The 15,365-nt window shown below is 37.3% G+C and overlaps 2 protein-coding genes across 2 annotated transcripts in view; both read left to right on the top strand.

Moving 5' to 3' along the window:
• Positions 1 to 7,584, top strand: part of LOC117003600 (macrophage mannose receptor 1-like) — a 49,005-nt gene extending 41,421 nt beyond the window's left edge. Inside the window, exons 25-30 of the mRNA XM_033073645.1 lie at positions 35 to 200; positions 540 to 692; positions 1,486 to 1,602; positions 3,098 to 3,265; positions 5,833 to 5,892; positions 6,290 to 7,584. Coding sequence (XP_032929536.1) covers positions 35 to 200; positions 540 to 692; positions 1,486 to 1,602; positions 3,098 to 3,265; positions 5,833 to 5,892; positions 6,290 to 6,540 — 915 coding nt within the window. The 3' untranslated portion in view covers positions 6,541 to 7,584. The remainder of the gene's footprint in view (positions 1 to 34; positions 201 to 539; positions 693 to 1,485; positions 1,603 to 3,097; positions 3,266 to 5,832; positions 5,893 to 6,289) is intronic.
• Positions 7,585 to 12,273: 4,689 nt separating this feature from the next.
• The window catches only part of LOC117003434 (macrophage mannose receptor 1-like), a 31,037-nt gene continuing 27,945 nt past the window's right edge, over positions 12,274 to 15,365 (top strand). The window contains exons 1-2 of the mRNA XM_033073407.1: positions 12,274 to 12,424; positions 13,906 to 14,304. Coding sequence (XP_032929298.1) covers positions 12,364 to 12,424; positions 13,906 to 14,304 — 460 coding nt within the window. The 5' untranslated portion in view covers positions 12,274 to 12,363. The remainder of the gene's footprint in view (positions 12,425 to 13,905; positions 14,305 to 15,365) is intronic.

Raw genomic sequence — 15,365 nt, 5'->3', positions numbered from 1 at the left:
TTTAATCATTCCAGTTCATGTGTTTATTTCTTAGACCAATGGGCGTTATGAATGGATTGATAACTGGAGAATGAAGTACACAAAATGGGGTGAAGGGGAGCCAAAGCAAAACATAGGCTGTGTCTATCTTGACATTACTGGAGTCTGGAAGACAGGATTCTGCAATGAAAGTTACTTCTCTGTTTGCAAAAAGTCTGATGGTAAGAACTTAATGTTACCATTGTAGTTACAATCAATACCTCATTAGAGATGCTGGGGTTTATTTCAAGAGCTAAATAAATGAAGTCATTAAAATTTACTTAGGTTGAAATGGGCTGCTTTAAAATCAGGGAAAACACATAGTAAGAAATGGCTAGGGTGACTGAATAGTTATCACTTTACATCAGTAATGTTAGATAAATTTTGAAAAGCTTAGACTCACATTACTCTGCTATTTATTCTGCTATTGAATGAAGTTACAATATCAAAAAGCTCAAAAATCAAAAGGCAATGAATGTAAGGGAGTAGTGACATGTTTTTTTAAAACTATTTTTAATCAGTTCAAGCTCCCACTGAGCCCCCTCAGCTTCCAGGAAAGTGTCCTGAATCAGAAGGACACAGGTCGTGGCTCCCTTTCCGAGGTCATTGCTACTACATTGAATCTTCATCTTCAAGAAACTGGGCCCAGGCATCTTTAGAATGTCTTCGACTAGGTGAGTATCCTACTTTATGAGCACATGTTCCTGACTTTGGAAAGCTGAACATGTGTAATGTGTTTTTGTGCATTTGAGGATGGTTGAAGCGTTGGACAGTTGCATCCAATTATTGCCTTAATTTGCGAGGTAATGAAAAACCTCTGCCTACCAATGGCCCACACTGTGTCTCGTGTGTGGGACCAGACATGAGAGGAGCTGTGTGGCCTGGAGTGAAGGTCATGAAAATGGAAAACTTGTATTTTGAGCCTGATTCATCCACAGCAATCAGTAATGCTTAATGGAATTTTTTAATTTTGTATTCTTGATCTAATTCCTCCCTTGATTATTGCAGTTTTATGCCACTGGAGTGAAAGCTGTTTAGGCTGGGTAATATATGACTAAACTAGGGCTGCTGTGCAGTTTCATTCTCTCAACTTCCTTCTTTGGGAAAGGCTGAAGATCTATTACGCTGGACCTCACGTGTCTGTAGCACTGTTGTTTGTAACATTGGTGGCAATGTGACTTAGGTGTCTGGTCTCCCATTAGATTATGCAGGGATCTCATTCTCCAGCGGAACTGATTATGGCTTTATCTTCACTGGAAGTGTATACTGAATGTGGTCAATAAAAACCTACCAGGAAAACCCCCAGCAAATGTAGACTCTTGGTACTGGGTGAGAAGATTCTCCCTCTCTTTTCTGATACTCAGGTTTGTTCCTGGGTTCTCATGAAGTAGTTTGTTGACAGGACAATGAGAATGCTTCCCACTGTGAAACAGCTCTAAGAGATATTTCTTTCCCTTTATCTTCCAGGTGCCTCTTTGGTCTCAATTGAAGACTCAGCGGAAGCCAGCTTTCTGACCTACAACCTTGAACCACTTGAAGGGAAAACATCAACATTTTGGACAGGAATGTACAGAAACGTGGATGGTACTTTCTCTACTTTTAACTTCTTCTTTTTTTTTTTTCAGTGAATAATTACTAAATTACTAAAGCTATTTGACATGAGTATTGAAAATTTCACATTATATTTCTGTAATAAGGAAGATAAAGCAAGACAGAATAGTCAACAGGCTGCTTTAATTAAATCCTAAATTTGAGGATTATTGCTTTCACATTAATGCAATTAATATTCAGTTAGACAGATACTTCTATTCTTATAATAGACTTTACAGTCTTGTACTGTTCAGGCAAAAAATGCCAGCGGGGCTGTCAGGGGCAGGGTTGCAAAAGAGTTCAGGTGACTTGATTTGGGGTTTTCCTGAGCTTTGGAAGATTATTTTCACAACTGCCTACCCAAGCAGTTGAATGGCAAAGTTCTTAGGGAGAAGACAACTTTTCAATTACATTGCTTCAGTCTTAACCAGGAATAGTGAAAATTTTTGATAAAGGAAATAATTTGAGAGTAGTTATTTATATGCATGATATATAGAGGAAAACTGAGGTTTACTTGTGCGGTCAATTGACACGAAAAATGTTTCTTAAAGTAGTTCTAGAGCAGTGTAGAACAGCACACTTCTTACAGTGATCATAAACACAAAACTTCTTCAGCTCTTCATTGTAGCTCTAGATAGTGATTATAGCAATTTCAGCATACCTGCATACCTAAATTTCATACCTTTATGTGTATCCAGATTGTATGCAGTTACCATGTCCTCACAAGAAGGGTGTCAAGAATTATTAAAAAAAAAAAACAAAAACAAAACAAATGCAAAATGTGTAGAATTTTTTAAGACATCAAAATACAATTTTCATGCTGAGTCTAAGAATTTGTTTGAGTACAACTTAAAGTCACAAGGAGTACATTTATTCTAAATAAATAGTGCTATTAAAAGAAAGAAAGAAAAAAAGAACCGGAAGGAAGAAGCAGAAAGACTCAAGCATAGCTGAGCAACAATGATCACAAGATTTTGGAAGGAGAGCTATAAAAAGGAAAATTGTGTGTGTAAAGCTTGTGGAAAGGAGCAGAAACTAGAAAACAAATGAAATAAAATTGGGCCTAGAAAGACTTCAGTGTGGGCTTTGAAAAGAGTAACACAAAACCTTTCTACAAATTACTGAAATAAAGAGCATTCTAGTGAAGTTATATTTTAACATCACTTATTTCTACAAATGGAATAAATAATTAACACTGCACCAATCCTATGATTTGTGGGAGATTCTTCTTGGAACTGTCTTGCCTTTGCAAGACCATAAGCCAGATTTGTCTGCCATTTTCCAAAATTTGATATTGCATAATTTGCATAAAAACTTAGCGGCAACATGTAATGTCAGAAGTAAATAGTTTAGTCGTCTGTCTCTAAAAGTGGTGACAGGTAAATTTCTCACAAAGGCAATAACTATGAGGCATGTGAAGGTGTCAGTGTGGAAATTAATACCATCTTTTTTTTTTTTCCTTTTCTGTATGCAATGCTTTTTCAATTAGGACAATGGTTGTGGCTAGACAGCACTGCAGTGAATTTTGTCAACTGGAATGTAGGAGAACCTTCTCCTCAACAAAATGAGCACTGTGTTGAAATGTATGCAGACTCTGGGTACTGGAATAATTTCTATTGCTCTTCCTATAAAGGATATATTTGTAAAAAACCAAAAAGTAAGTGCTGCATTTATGCATTAGTTTTATGTATTAGTTTTAGTATTATATTTTATGTATTATGTATTATGTATTAGTTTTATGCTCTGTATGCTAGTATTAGCAGATAGCCATTACACACAATACATTTCAGCTGGATGTTCTGAATTTTTATAAATGCCAAAGGATGCAAATTTCTATGCCAACAAAATCATAGAATGACTCTTATCAGAAAATAGTTCTGGACAGTAGTCAAGTCCCCTAAGAATTGCTTTTAAATATCTTAACTGTTCATAGCATATACACTTGAAAAGTTTGCATGTTTTCTATTGACAGTTGTTGAGAAATCACAGTGTAAGGACCATTCCTTGCACACACAAATCTGTCTCATCTATATGCAAACATATTCCTCAGGGAATCCCCTCTGCTCTCCCTGTGGAGCAGCATTTTAGTTTCCCTCTGCCAGTGTCATGTATCTGTGTTTTCTGAATATGACATAGTGCTTCTATGAATTTAATATTTATGAAGTGTGAATTATTTAACTTTATCCCAATTATTTAATTGGGATCTTTTGTCTCTATGTCCTCCTCTTGGGAAAAGATGAATGAATGAAAAGCAAAGCAAACAGCATAGCTTGAATGTGCTAAACAGAAGGTGTCCTGAAATAACTGAATGTGCAAATTTGGCAGTAGGGACATCAAGTGCATATGTATTCCTAAAAGTCATCATGATAATTTCTTTCATCATATATTGCAATGCCAAAATCTCTTACTTATGCTTCCTAAGAAGGTTGAAATGTGTAGCTGCAATGTACCCACTTCCTCTACAATACTGGAAACGAGAGAATTTCTGCTACCCTTTCTGAAAATTTGTTCTCATGCAAAATTATTCTTACTTACTCAAATGCTTGTAATGATGACTGTATCTTTTACAGGAAATACTGCAAAATCTCAATATACCCACCCTTTCAGAGTTTACTTTTTGCATTGTCAGTGATAAAAATTCATAGATGTGGGTACCAAGTGTTAAAATAAATCACCACTCTTCCTTTTTGACCATTCAATTAAACTATTCGTGCTGCTACTGGCATTCACCTCTTTTGATGCTGAGCCATTACAAAGAGCTGAAGCAGATGAAAGCTAGTTCCTTTTTCTAGGATTATCTTCATCCAGTCAAGTCTACTGATCTGGAATGCCATGGATTCAACCTAATTCCAGTGTGAATGCAAGGATTGTATAGTCACTCACCACGAAACAAGACACAATCTAGTCCTACATTGTCACAGAAATGCAGCTTTTCTTGGCATAGTTTTTCAGAACTGTGACAATGCTCCATGTGCAGAATTAAAAAAAAAAACTATTAAATGGCTACAGACCAATAAATGGAACACCAGAAGCATGGTTTTGAGTTGCACTGACTGTTGCTGGTTATGTTTGCTGTTTTGTGAAGAGGCTGAAACACAAAATCATGACTGAAGTCTTTCCATAGAATAGGTGTTGTTTTCTGTTTCATTTATTGAGCTAATTTTTACCGTAGTAATTTGAGAGTTCTGTAGCAGGTCTATTCCATAAAGCATCTAACTTTATTTCATAAGTGAGGAGGTGCTCAGTCTGGAGAAGAGAAGGCTCTAGGCAGACCTTAGAGCACCTAAAGTGGGCTCACGAGACAGCTGGAAAGGGTCTTCTTATTAGGACCTGTAGTGACAATCCAAGGATGGAAATTCACAACCTCCCTGGGCAGCCTGTGCCCCTCCTCAGTCACCCTCACAGTGAAAAAGTGTTTCGCGATATTCAGAGGGAACATCTGTGTTGCACAATGGTGCCCACACCCTCTCTACTCTCACTAGACAGCACTATGAAAAAGATGTACGTGGGGACTGGTAAAATTTAAATTCCTGAGCTCACCTTTTTCAGAATGAAACATGATGCATTGGTTCAAGATTTAGTAATAAACTGATTTTATATCCACATGGCAAAATAAAGACCTTTCTTTTAAATTATAGCACATTTACCCAGCAGGCCAGATTTCATGGTCCAGATGCTAAAATTTAAATGAGCTACAATCCTTTTAGTTCAGATGTGAACTGTGAAGTCACAGTTTAGTCACAGATGTAAACTGTGAAGTTTATGAGTGTTTTCAAGTCTCTATGTGGGTAAGCCATCAAAATCTCTTGAGAAACCAAATTTATTGCACTTTTTATGTTTATATCTCAAGTACTGCAAGAATTTTTATTTATATTGAGGATTATGTTTGACCATGTCTGTCCTCAAGATGCTGTATAGATTTTGCTGTGGTTTCACTGTGATGTCTGGATCAGTCTTCATGGAGATTTTGATATTCCTTCTTTTTTGCTAGTTTATGTAAATAAGTACATATGAGACCAGAATACACTCAACGATTGGGCTATGCCTTAGCTGTATATAATTTTCTATGAACTAAAGCCAAGTGTTTTCACACTGTATGGTTTTATTACCGTATATTTATCTGAGCATGATTCTCAGTATGTTCCAAAACATAGAAATAAATAATAAATTATGTAGAAATAAATAAGAATACAAAAAATTGAATTATTTTTTAATGTTTTCAAGTTCCAGCAACTGAAATGCCACCAGCATCTGAAATGCCACCCGCTGAAATACCTACAATGGGTAAGAATGTCTTTCAAGTAGAAAAAAACTAGAAACTACTCCCACATTAAGATCATAAACCAAAAATATTCTATTCTGTATTATGTCTCTTAAATTTTTGATATACCTAAGTACTGTACCTGTTTCCTAGGATGACACTGTTTCCTAGTAGTACACAATATACTTTATTTGGGTGCATCTCCAAATGCAGAATTAAAAATAATAATAATTTGCGATATAGTATGCAATATTAGTGATTTAAAATCAAGTTATTTTATGTTGCTACATATTCTTCTCATTACTTTGAAATAAAATGAACCCCATTTTCTTAAAGGATCATGCATTCTAAAGAACTTGTCTCCAGTAACCAGATAAAGAGTATGTAGCATTCTCTTCATTTCTTTCTGTTTGTTTTCAGCAATGACAAAAGATGAGAAGGCTTCTACCCTAAATCACAGCAAAACAGGAGTTATAGTTATTGTTGGTGTCATCATCCTAGTTGGAAGTGGCCTTGCAGGATATCTCTTCTACAAAAGAAGAAAGAATTGCTTGCCAACAAATGACAGCTTTGAGAATAATTTGTATTTTAATGGTGATGCAGTTCCTGGAATCAGTGACACAAAGGATCTTGTGACCAACATAGAGCAGAATGAACATGCAACTCTGTAATGTAACAAAAGGAAATGTAATATGTAATATTAAATGTAATGTAATAAAATAAATTGTGCCTTTTTTATTAAAATTATGCAATTAGAATGAAGCCAAAGGTATTTTCTCACGTGCAATTACTGTAACAGCCTGTTTCTGTGTGTGTGTAATGTCATATGCATAAAGTAACTGCAGTTACTTTATTTTGTAGCCATTATATAAGGTGAAAGATTTCAGGTCTCAGGATTTTATGATCACACTGATGAATGTGCATATAAGAAAAGTGATATGGTTGACTAATTATTAAATGGAACAATAGAAATGGATAAAATAAAGTAAAATGCAGGTAGATCCACTTGAGGAATGCAGACCAGATTTGATGTTTCTGCATTGGATTTATTTCAAACCGTGCTATCGAACAGATACTCAGAACTGTTCAGTAACTATCTTCTAATTCTACCATCTTTCAAGTATTCCCATAGACTTAAGTACAGGCATAATTACTACAGGTAAGTCTGAATTTGGGCACATTTCCCCTTTGAACTATGTGGGGGAAAATACCTTTATGATATTTCAGCTTTCACAACTTCATACAACACAGAAAACCAAGAATGTAGTACTTTTAGTTTATGTATTCTAGAATTTAATCAGGGGAAATCTGGAGGCAGACCTCTGGAGTGGAAAAGTGTGGTTGATATTAGCTGAGAGCTTCGGCTGGCCACAAGTGGGTTTGTTGGTGAGAGGTGATGAAGGTCATGGCAAAACTTCCTTCTTGTCAGGCAGCAGTTACTGAGGAGAGGGAGAATTGCCTGTGCATGTTCTGAAGGTTTCTAGGAGCAGAAGGTGTCTGCATAGCTGTTATGGCAATTACATGTTGGTACTGCTCTCTACAGCTTCTCAGTAAGTAACATAGGTTTGTGGAAGGTGTGCTGCAAGTAAAGAACAATTTAACTTTACCAATGTAATAGTTACTACTGATTTTATTTACTTTCTAAAATGGTTAAATCAGTTACTATTTATGGACATCTTATACTTCCCAAGGAGTTTATATTCCTAATTTTTGTAGATCCTGTAAAATGTAAATCATGCATGATTCCTCACTTGCATACAAATGTTTGCAAGGACTCATTTTGTGGTTTCAGATTTTGCTCTGTGAAATAAAAAATAACTATCTTTGATTTTTCACATAGGTTTGCATTTTATAGTCTCATCTATATAAGATGCTGTGATATGATAAAGTGAAAAAAGGAGACAATACCACTGGGCTATTCCAGCAAAAGTTGTGATCAAGTATTATATTTACCATATTTGCCTGAATCTGTCCCAGGACTATCTGCTTAAAGACAAACAAAAATGTGAGTTGAGGGATTTAGTAAAAATTTTCAATGACATACATATGTAGGTAAGATGGGAAAATTCGTCCAGGAACTCCTTTTCTCTGACTCTGCTCTCTTTCTCCCAGCTATTTCCTTGCTCTGTTCCTACTGCTGTTTCCGTTTTTAATGCAAAGTTGTTCAAGCATGTTTTTTCAAGGATCAGTACCTGTAATTTTTTTATGCCATCTGATGTGGCTCAAGACAGAAAGCTCTTGACTGACTGATTAATGGTACCAAGTGTCATGCTGTTTCAGTTACATGGAGGAGTGGTGCCAGGTAGGAGTTTATGTGAAACAGGCAATGAAAGGACAAGAGAGCCTGACTGAAATCCCAGCCTCACTGTGCTGGCTGTTGAGCAGACAACAAACAGGTGCAGTCACCTAAAGGAAGATCAGTCCTGTTCTGGGCCCTGCACAATCTTAAAATGGTATCTGTATACTGAGTAGTTCTTCCAGATAACTTTTATTGCTGTGCACGTATGCAAGGTATGGTTGCAAAGAAGATAAAATTAGAGGGTACGTCTCATTTCTGGTTCTTTACCATACTTAAAAATTACATCACTAACTCTTGTCAAGGAGGGAATCCAGATACTGGAACCTGGATAGTTCTGAACTCATCCATCCATTTATTTTTCCTGAAATCCAGCATCATCTCAGATTTGAAGAGAATCAAAAATGCCATGCTAGTTCATAGCTGGCAGTGGATGTAGGTGCTTCTGTGAAATGCTGTGTCGATTCTGCTCTCCTGTCCAAATAGGTACAGAAAACATAGAGAAGGTTCCAAATAAGAAGCCTTGCTCTGAAGATGGAGCTACTTAGCCTGCTCATTTTAGAACGTGTGAGTTAAAAAGACTTGAAAGATTTTCAGAAGAGGAGGAAATTTAATCTACATGGCTTACAGTACCTCCTATTTCAAGACAATGGAATTCGAAAAAATTTCCCATTAAAAAGATTAATATAGAAAAGGTAGCATTTACAGCACAGGAAATCATTACAGTTTCATGTCATAGCCAGAAGATGAGCATTGATACTTTATACACAGACTCTCAAAAATGGTTTTGAATAGAAAGTAGAGAAACAAATAAGTTTGAAAACTTTAAGCAATATCTAATTAATATAAGATCAAATAGCTTTTACCTAGAAACAGAGATAGGTAAAATATGCTTCTCTATTTGACTGGAAAAAATAAATGATTTATTGGAAATTATTCGTGTTTGCATGACACACTCTAATTTTATATTTTATGTATTCTGATCCTTGTGATCCTCTGATGCTTCACCATCTTTCAACCATTTTCTGCTACTGACTGCTGTTCATATTGCGGTTGGTCAGGTGCCTTAGAACCAAGCTGTTACTGTTGTGATCTCTTACTTTGTCTCCCAGGTAGATGATACTACTTAGGGGAGGTCTCAGGCTGTATTTTGCAAATACATGTACAGTAATTTCACGATTATAAGCCACACCATTTTGACTAAAGTTTTGGTCCGAACCTGGAAGTGCGGTTTGTAATCCAGAATGGCCAATATACGAACAAAGTTCTGAAATTTGCCAACCCTGAAGTGTGAGCCCACAGTAGCCCCGAGCTGAGCTGAACCTACCCGGACCTGGCGGGGCAGCGCCGGGCTGGGAGGAGCGAACATGGCGGTGGCAGCGGTGCTGCTGGCTCACTCGGCCCCGTCAGCAGCCCCAAGCAGGCCGAATCCGCCCAATCCCAAGCCGAGCCAGTAAACCCCGCGATCCCACGATTCTGTTACTAATTGGCAACTTTGTGAAAGTGGCATGCGGATCCTTGCTGCGAACGAAAGTGCATCTTATAATCTGGTGCGGTTTATATATGGACAAAGACCTAAATGTTGCCGACACCCGGACATGCCACTTACAATCTGGTGCGGCTTATAATTGTGAAATTATTGTATATATTCATGGAGGAATTGAGTTCTTGCTTTTATGAAATATACTTACTGTAAATACAAGGAGTATAATTCCTTGCAAAACAAGATGATGAATAGTGTGAACAAGGGAATATGAGTAGAAAAGCAAATAAATGTTTTAACTGATCCCTAATATTTTATATCTACAATCCTCTGATGCTACCAAGATTTCTTATATTCGATCAGGTTTATAAAAATGAAAGAAAAGAAAAAATCAATCATGATGTAGCATGAAAATAGAAAAATAGGAAGATTGTTCATTTTTTTTTTTTTTTTTTTTTTTTAAGGTAGAATGTTCCTGAATGTTTCTTGAAATAAATAGATGTTTATAGCTTGGAAACTGTGATGGTCCTATATATGGGGATTCTGAATTGAAATCTTATATCAAGTTATAGCAGGGTAAATGATCAAAAAATCACCTTAATATTTTATAATATAAGTGGATTTATGAAAATGAATGTTGGGAAGCATCCAGTTGAACCCAGATGGACTCACCTATCCATTTCTGTGGACACCTGAGGAATGGCTTGATGGCAATATTCAGTACTGTAAGGTTTTGTCTCTTCACATTGCTGTGTTCCTTTATGCCCGTGTATTTTATTCTCGCTTCCCCTTTTCTCTGAAGTTTGGACTTCAGAAGAAAGGTGGTGAATCTGCACACTGTGAGTGTAACTTCCTGCCTGTGAGCAGAGATTGCCAAAGGAACAATGCTGACTCAACACAAACCCCAGCAGCTTTTGTTCCTCACCACTTTTAAAATATCAGGCAGCGCCCTGCCAAATGTCAGATCCTGGAGCACATCTTCACAGTCCTCTGGTTTTCTTTTCCTCATTGTGGGTTGTGATGCAATCTGTTCAGACAAACACACAAACACTGAGGTAAAACTGACTTAGTATGTTCTGCCCTTTTTCAGCCTCTCTCAACAGCTTATCAATACTAGTCCCTCACCAACTACTGATATTTGTTCAGAACAGAGCCAGTTTCTTTTCTTCTGTTGTAATTGTCCTTGTTGCCCCCTGGTAGATTTGGATATTCTGAGATGTTTTATACAGCACAATCACAAGACACATTTGTCTTGCTCCCGAACAAGGAAGGAAGGAAAGTTGGAAGATTGAGGTTGCGTGTTCAAGCGCTCTGATGTTGAGGGGTACTAGATTGCTTGACTCCAGACTCAGTGCAACCATCCTTTCATATGGATCATAACTTACTGAGTAATTGGAATCTGCTGCTTTGTGGAGCAGCCCTCATTTCTTTCACTTTCCTCAGATCTCAGCATCCTTTCCAGGCTTCCTTCTTTGCATGGCTTTGCTGTAGCTGTGTCTGCTTGCCTTGATGTCCCACTGTTCTCCCTCACTGTTGTGGCTTTGTTCTACTCTAATTCCCTGCATTCCCTACATTTTCAGACCCAGTGTGTCGTTCATCTACATCTGAGTCAGAGTAATACAGGCAAAATCTCACATCTTCATGTGGCTGTCCAGGACTTTCACTACCCACAGCAGCAGGAATATTGTTGCAGATGCAATATTGGGGAAGGTATTCCACACTAACCACTCCTGGAGGTATGGGAATGAAATTTTTCAAAGTCCAAGTGCAAAATCTGACATAAAGCTTCCTCCAGAGTCCCTTTTCTCCTCCCTGTGCTCTAAGTTTTTTGAGGTCTTTAAATTATCATGGAGAAAGTTTTATCAAAGTAAACATCAGAATTTTGTCAGAATGCCTGTAGGGTATGCACTTTATTGGATGCAAACTTCCACACACTAGTGGGATGAAAAATGAGGCAGTATTCCTCATCAGTTTAGTTTTCCTCACAAGCAGTAATTGAAAATCCAGTATTTTCCAGTTACATGTTCTCTTCTTCCTCGAATTGAGTTTTCTTTCCCAAATTTCTTCAGCTGTTGCTGTCAGTTGGGTAATTATTCCTGCATATTGTCAAGAATGGAGGAAAAAAAAGAATAGGTGCCTCCTGAAGAATACAGATCTGAGTTTCAACAGCTTTTTATCTTTTCTGTGGAATTTCAGGCATAGAAAATTTTGGTTCTCTCTGACTCCACGGTCATAGTTACTTGATTTGTGTGGTGTCCCAGCAGATTTTTCACAATACTGCTCTGCGCTCTGACTTTTTTCATCATGTATTGACAGAGACAAATCTTTCTCTTCTTTATTACTTCTTTCATTTATATCTGCAAATGAGAAAGTAATCTCACCTTTTGATAAAAAAGAATGATTCTGAGTTATGAGATATGTCTAAAAAATCCACACTAAAATGTTACCTGTTAGATCTTTTATTTCCATGGCAAACTTTTATACAGTAGAAAAACTAGCTTAGAAAGCAAAGTTTACTCATTAATGTATTATTTCAAAATTACTCATGTGACATGACACAGTTCCTTATTTGAAGCTCAGAACTTCCCTGTATCTGTTGGGTCTTAAAAAGGGTTTGTTAATCCACTTCAGTGCAGTGGGGTTTTTCTGCAAGGCACTGATTTGGTCTTTAGGAACAATACGAGGTGAAAGGAAGAAAGGAAAGAAATACCTGCCATGTCTCTCTACTTGCCTCTGATTTTTCTTCTCTCCATTGGTACATCTCTCCAAATGTCTGGTAAGCCTTTGTCCTCTGCTGAGTGTGAAAGTTTTCAAGTGTTTTAACATGTGTTCTAGTTATCTCCCTTAGTTCTAGTCCCAGTGTATAATTTGAAAATATTTTGTTTAGCTCTGAAGTTTGGTGCTTTCTGCAAAGGCATTCTGTTTCCTTAACCCAGGTATATGAGTGAAGGGAATATGCCAACAGATGTGGCCAGAACCTTGGCAGTGCTAAGCTGAATGAAAAGCTGATTTCAGTTTACTCCATCAGAGACTAGAAGAGCTCAGTACAGAGCAGCGAATTCTCAGCATGCACAGAACTACTGGCTGATGTGTGCTTTGAGTTTCTTGGCAGCTCATATAGACTGTGGCATACTGATCAGTGCATAGTGAAGACTAATTTCCAAGCTGGGAGCTTTAGGAAGTTTAGCAGCTCACCTGTCCATTAGATTTCACACTCTCCTACTGCTGAGAGGAAAAAAATGATGCTGTGAGTTTTCCATGGCACGTTCCCAGCTAGAGAAAATATGATCTGGCTTGCTCTTGTCTACAGCCCTTCAGAACAACAATACCAAGGCTGTTCAGCCACTGCCTGTCAGCTTTGGGATGGGAGGGTATGGAGGCCCAGCTAAATATTCTGGACTTGGCAAGAAACCTTGGGTAAAACTCGATGGCACTGCTTGCTTGGGTGATCCCTTCTCACCTAGAAGGGACCGAAGAGATGCAGGCTGGGCTGCAAAAAGAGTGAAGATTTGGAGCAGGCTTTTTGTTGAAGCTGATCTTATGAAACAAGCCCCTGATCTGCAGTGTCTCACATTTCTATTTACAAATGTAGATATTAATAGCACTTAGGATATTGGCTTAGTTTAACTGCTCAGAACTGATGATGCTGCAAATTGTGGCTTCCCTCCTGAGAAACCTACAAATAAAACTCTTTGAAGAAATTACTTTTTGCACAGCTGCTAAAAATTTCCAAGATAATTAACCAAAAATGAAAAATACATCATTTTCTTGGTGAGCTGAAAACTATAATGTTGTTTTGGGCCAAATATAAAAATTATTTAATTTTGAGCATGCAAACTATTTTTAATTGACCTAAAGCAAAAAGGTCCTTCTACTTGCAGAATTAAAGCCCATTTAAAACTTTGAAGAAATTATGAAATGGAATGTAATGAAGGTCATTTTTGGCATGATTTTTGGGACCACTGTGGTTTCAGGAGGGATATGAAGAAGAACAATTTCTCTTGAAAGAGTTGTATTTTCAGCTTTTTTTCCCCCCATTTTAAGAATATCCTTTATACCAATGAGTAACCTCCCTTGATTTCTCTTTCTATGAACTATATATACTATTTTGGGGTGTTTTGGTTTTGTTTTGGTTGTTTGTTTATTTGGTTGGCTTTTTGTTTTTGTTTTGGTAGCAGACTGTCATATAGTAACTAACTGACTTTATCTCCTAACAAACTTCTTCTCAAATGTTTGCATTATCTTTTTGTTGTATAGGTAGGGGAATATTTTCAATCTATAATGAAGATAACAAGCTCTGTGCCCAAGCTCAGAACTCCAGCTCAGTCATAACTACCACTTGTGATGAGCACGATGGGTTTCAGAAGTTCAGGTGGGTTTCTCCCACCCAGCTGCTGAGTGTGGCACTCAAGCTGTGCCTGGGAGTGCTTGACAAGGACGATGAGGCTCCCGTCACCTTGCAGCCGTGCAACAGGACAAATGAACTCCAGTGGTGGGAATGCAGAAATGACACACTTGCAACCCATGGCAAGGATTTATTTCTCAACTATGGTAAGGGGAAGGGAAAGAAAATCAGGCTGTCCAAAGTATCCAGCAAAGGGAGCAGGTGGAAAATCCATGGAAGTGCAGACAATGTGTGCTCTCAGCGCTTCGAGGGTGAGTACTGAAATTCCATCTCTATTTCTTGGTAACTTGACTGCCCCTACTCAAAGCATTCCACTGCCTGCTTGACAAGCAGCAACCATTTTCTTAGAGTGACATCAGCAGAGCAACCAATTATGAATAGAGCTTAGAAATAAAAGGTGAATATATCTGTATTCTTTTCAGCAAATATAGCTGTATACATCCTGCATAACTTGTAAAGTGCAATTCTTTCAAGTGATAGAATAAAATGACAAAGGCCCATGATGTAAATATAAGGAAGAATAGGAAATGTGTTTGTACAATACCAAAAAGAAATCTATAACTGTTTTAAAATATTTTTATCAATTTGTAGAAGAGATGATTGTGTTGTGTTTAGTTTTTATTATTGCTTTTATTTGGTTTGACCACTAACAATCTCTAAGAAGCGAATTTCTAATTTAGACAGACAGAATTCACCATTAACACTATTTATATAGTGTTTCCCAAGCCTAGTAAAAACAGAAGGTAGAAAAAGCAAAAGGAAAAATGGTGCATAATGGTTTAGGATACAAATGTTTTATCATCCTGGAAAAGGATGCCTAGAGAGTAAGGTCATTTCTGACAATTTTATGGCTCTTGGGCTATGTAGAGGGTGCATTTAGGATCAAGTAATTAATCTCCTTTCTGTTGTGACACAGGTATGTTGGGAATTTAAATAACAATAGAATAAATTTTTGTTGCATACTACAGCTGTTGCCCAGGAATGAAGTCTGTCATAATTTTTTACAGACAACAGTAAATTAGACTGAAGAGTGATGGAAGGGTCACTTCCTAGCATAGTCCCTGCAAATTTAAGATATAACTTCTTCTCATGAAGACTAATAGACTAATAAAAATACTGTGATACCTCCTTTCCAAGTTTTTTTTAACGATGCAGGGGAAAAAAAAGAAGATAATGTATCTGAGGAGAGAAGTATGTATGCCGTGGGAGAAGCTGAGTCACAGGGACCTCTGACACAATAGTCCAGAATGACAAAGTTAACCAAAAATTAGTTTGAGGCTCAATTAAGTGTTTAAGAGTCTCACTTCTGAAT

This window comes from Catharus ustulatus, chromosome 1, assembly GCF_009819885.2.
Source record: "Catharus ustulatus isolate bCatUst1 chromosome 1, bCatUst1.pri.v2, whole genome shotgun sequence".
Taxonomy (NCBI): Eukaryota; Metazoa; Chordata; class Aves; order Passeriformes; family Turdidae; genus Catharus; species Catharus ustulatus.
Note: the sequence above shows the minus strand (reverse complement) of the source record. Positions and strands in the feature narration are given on the sequence as shown.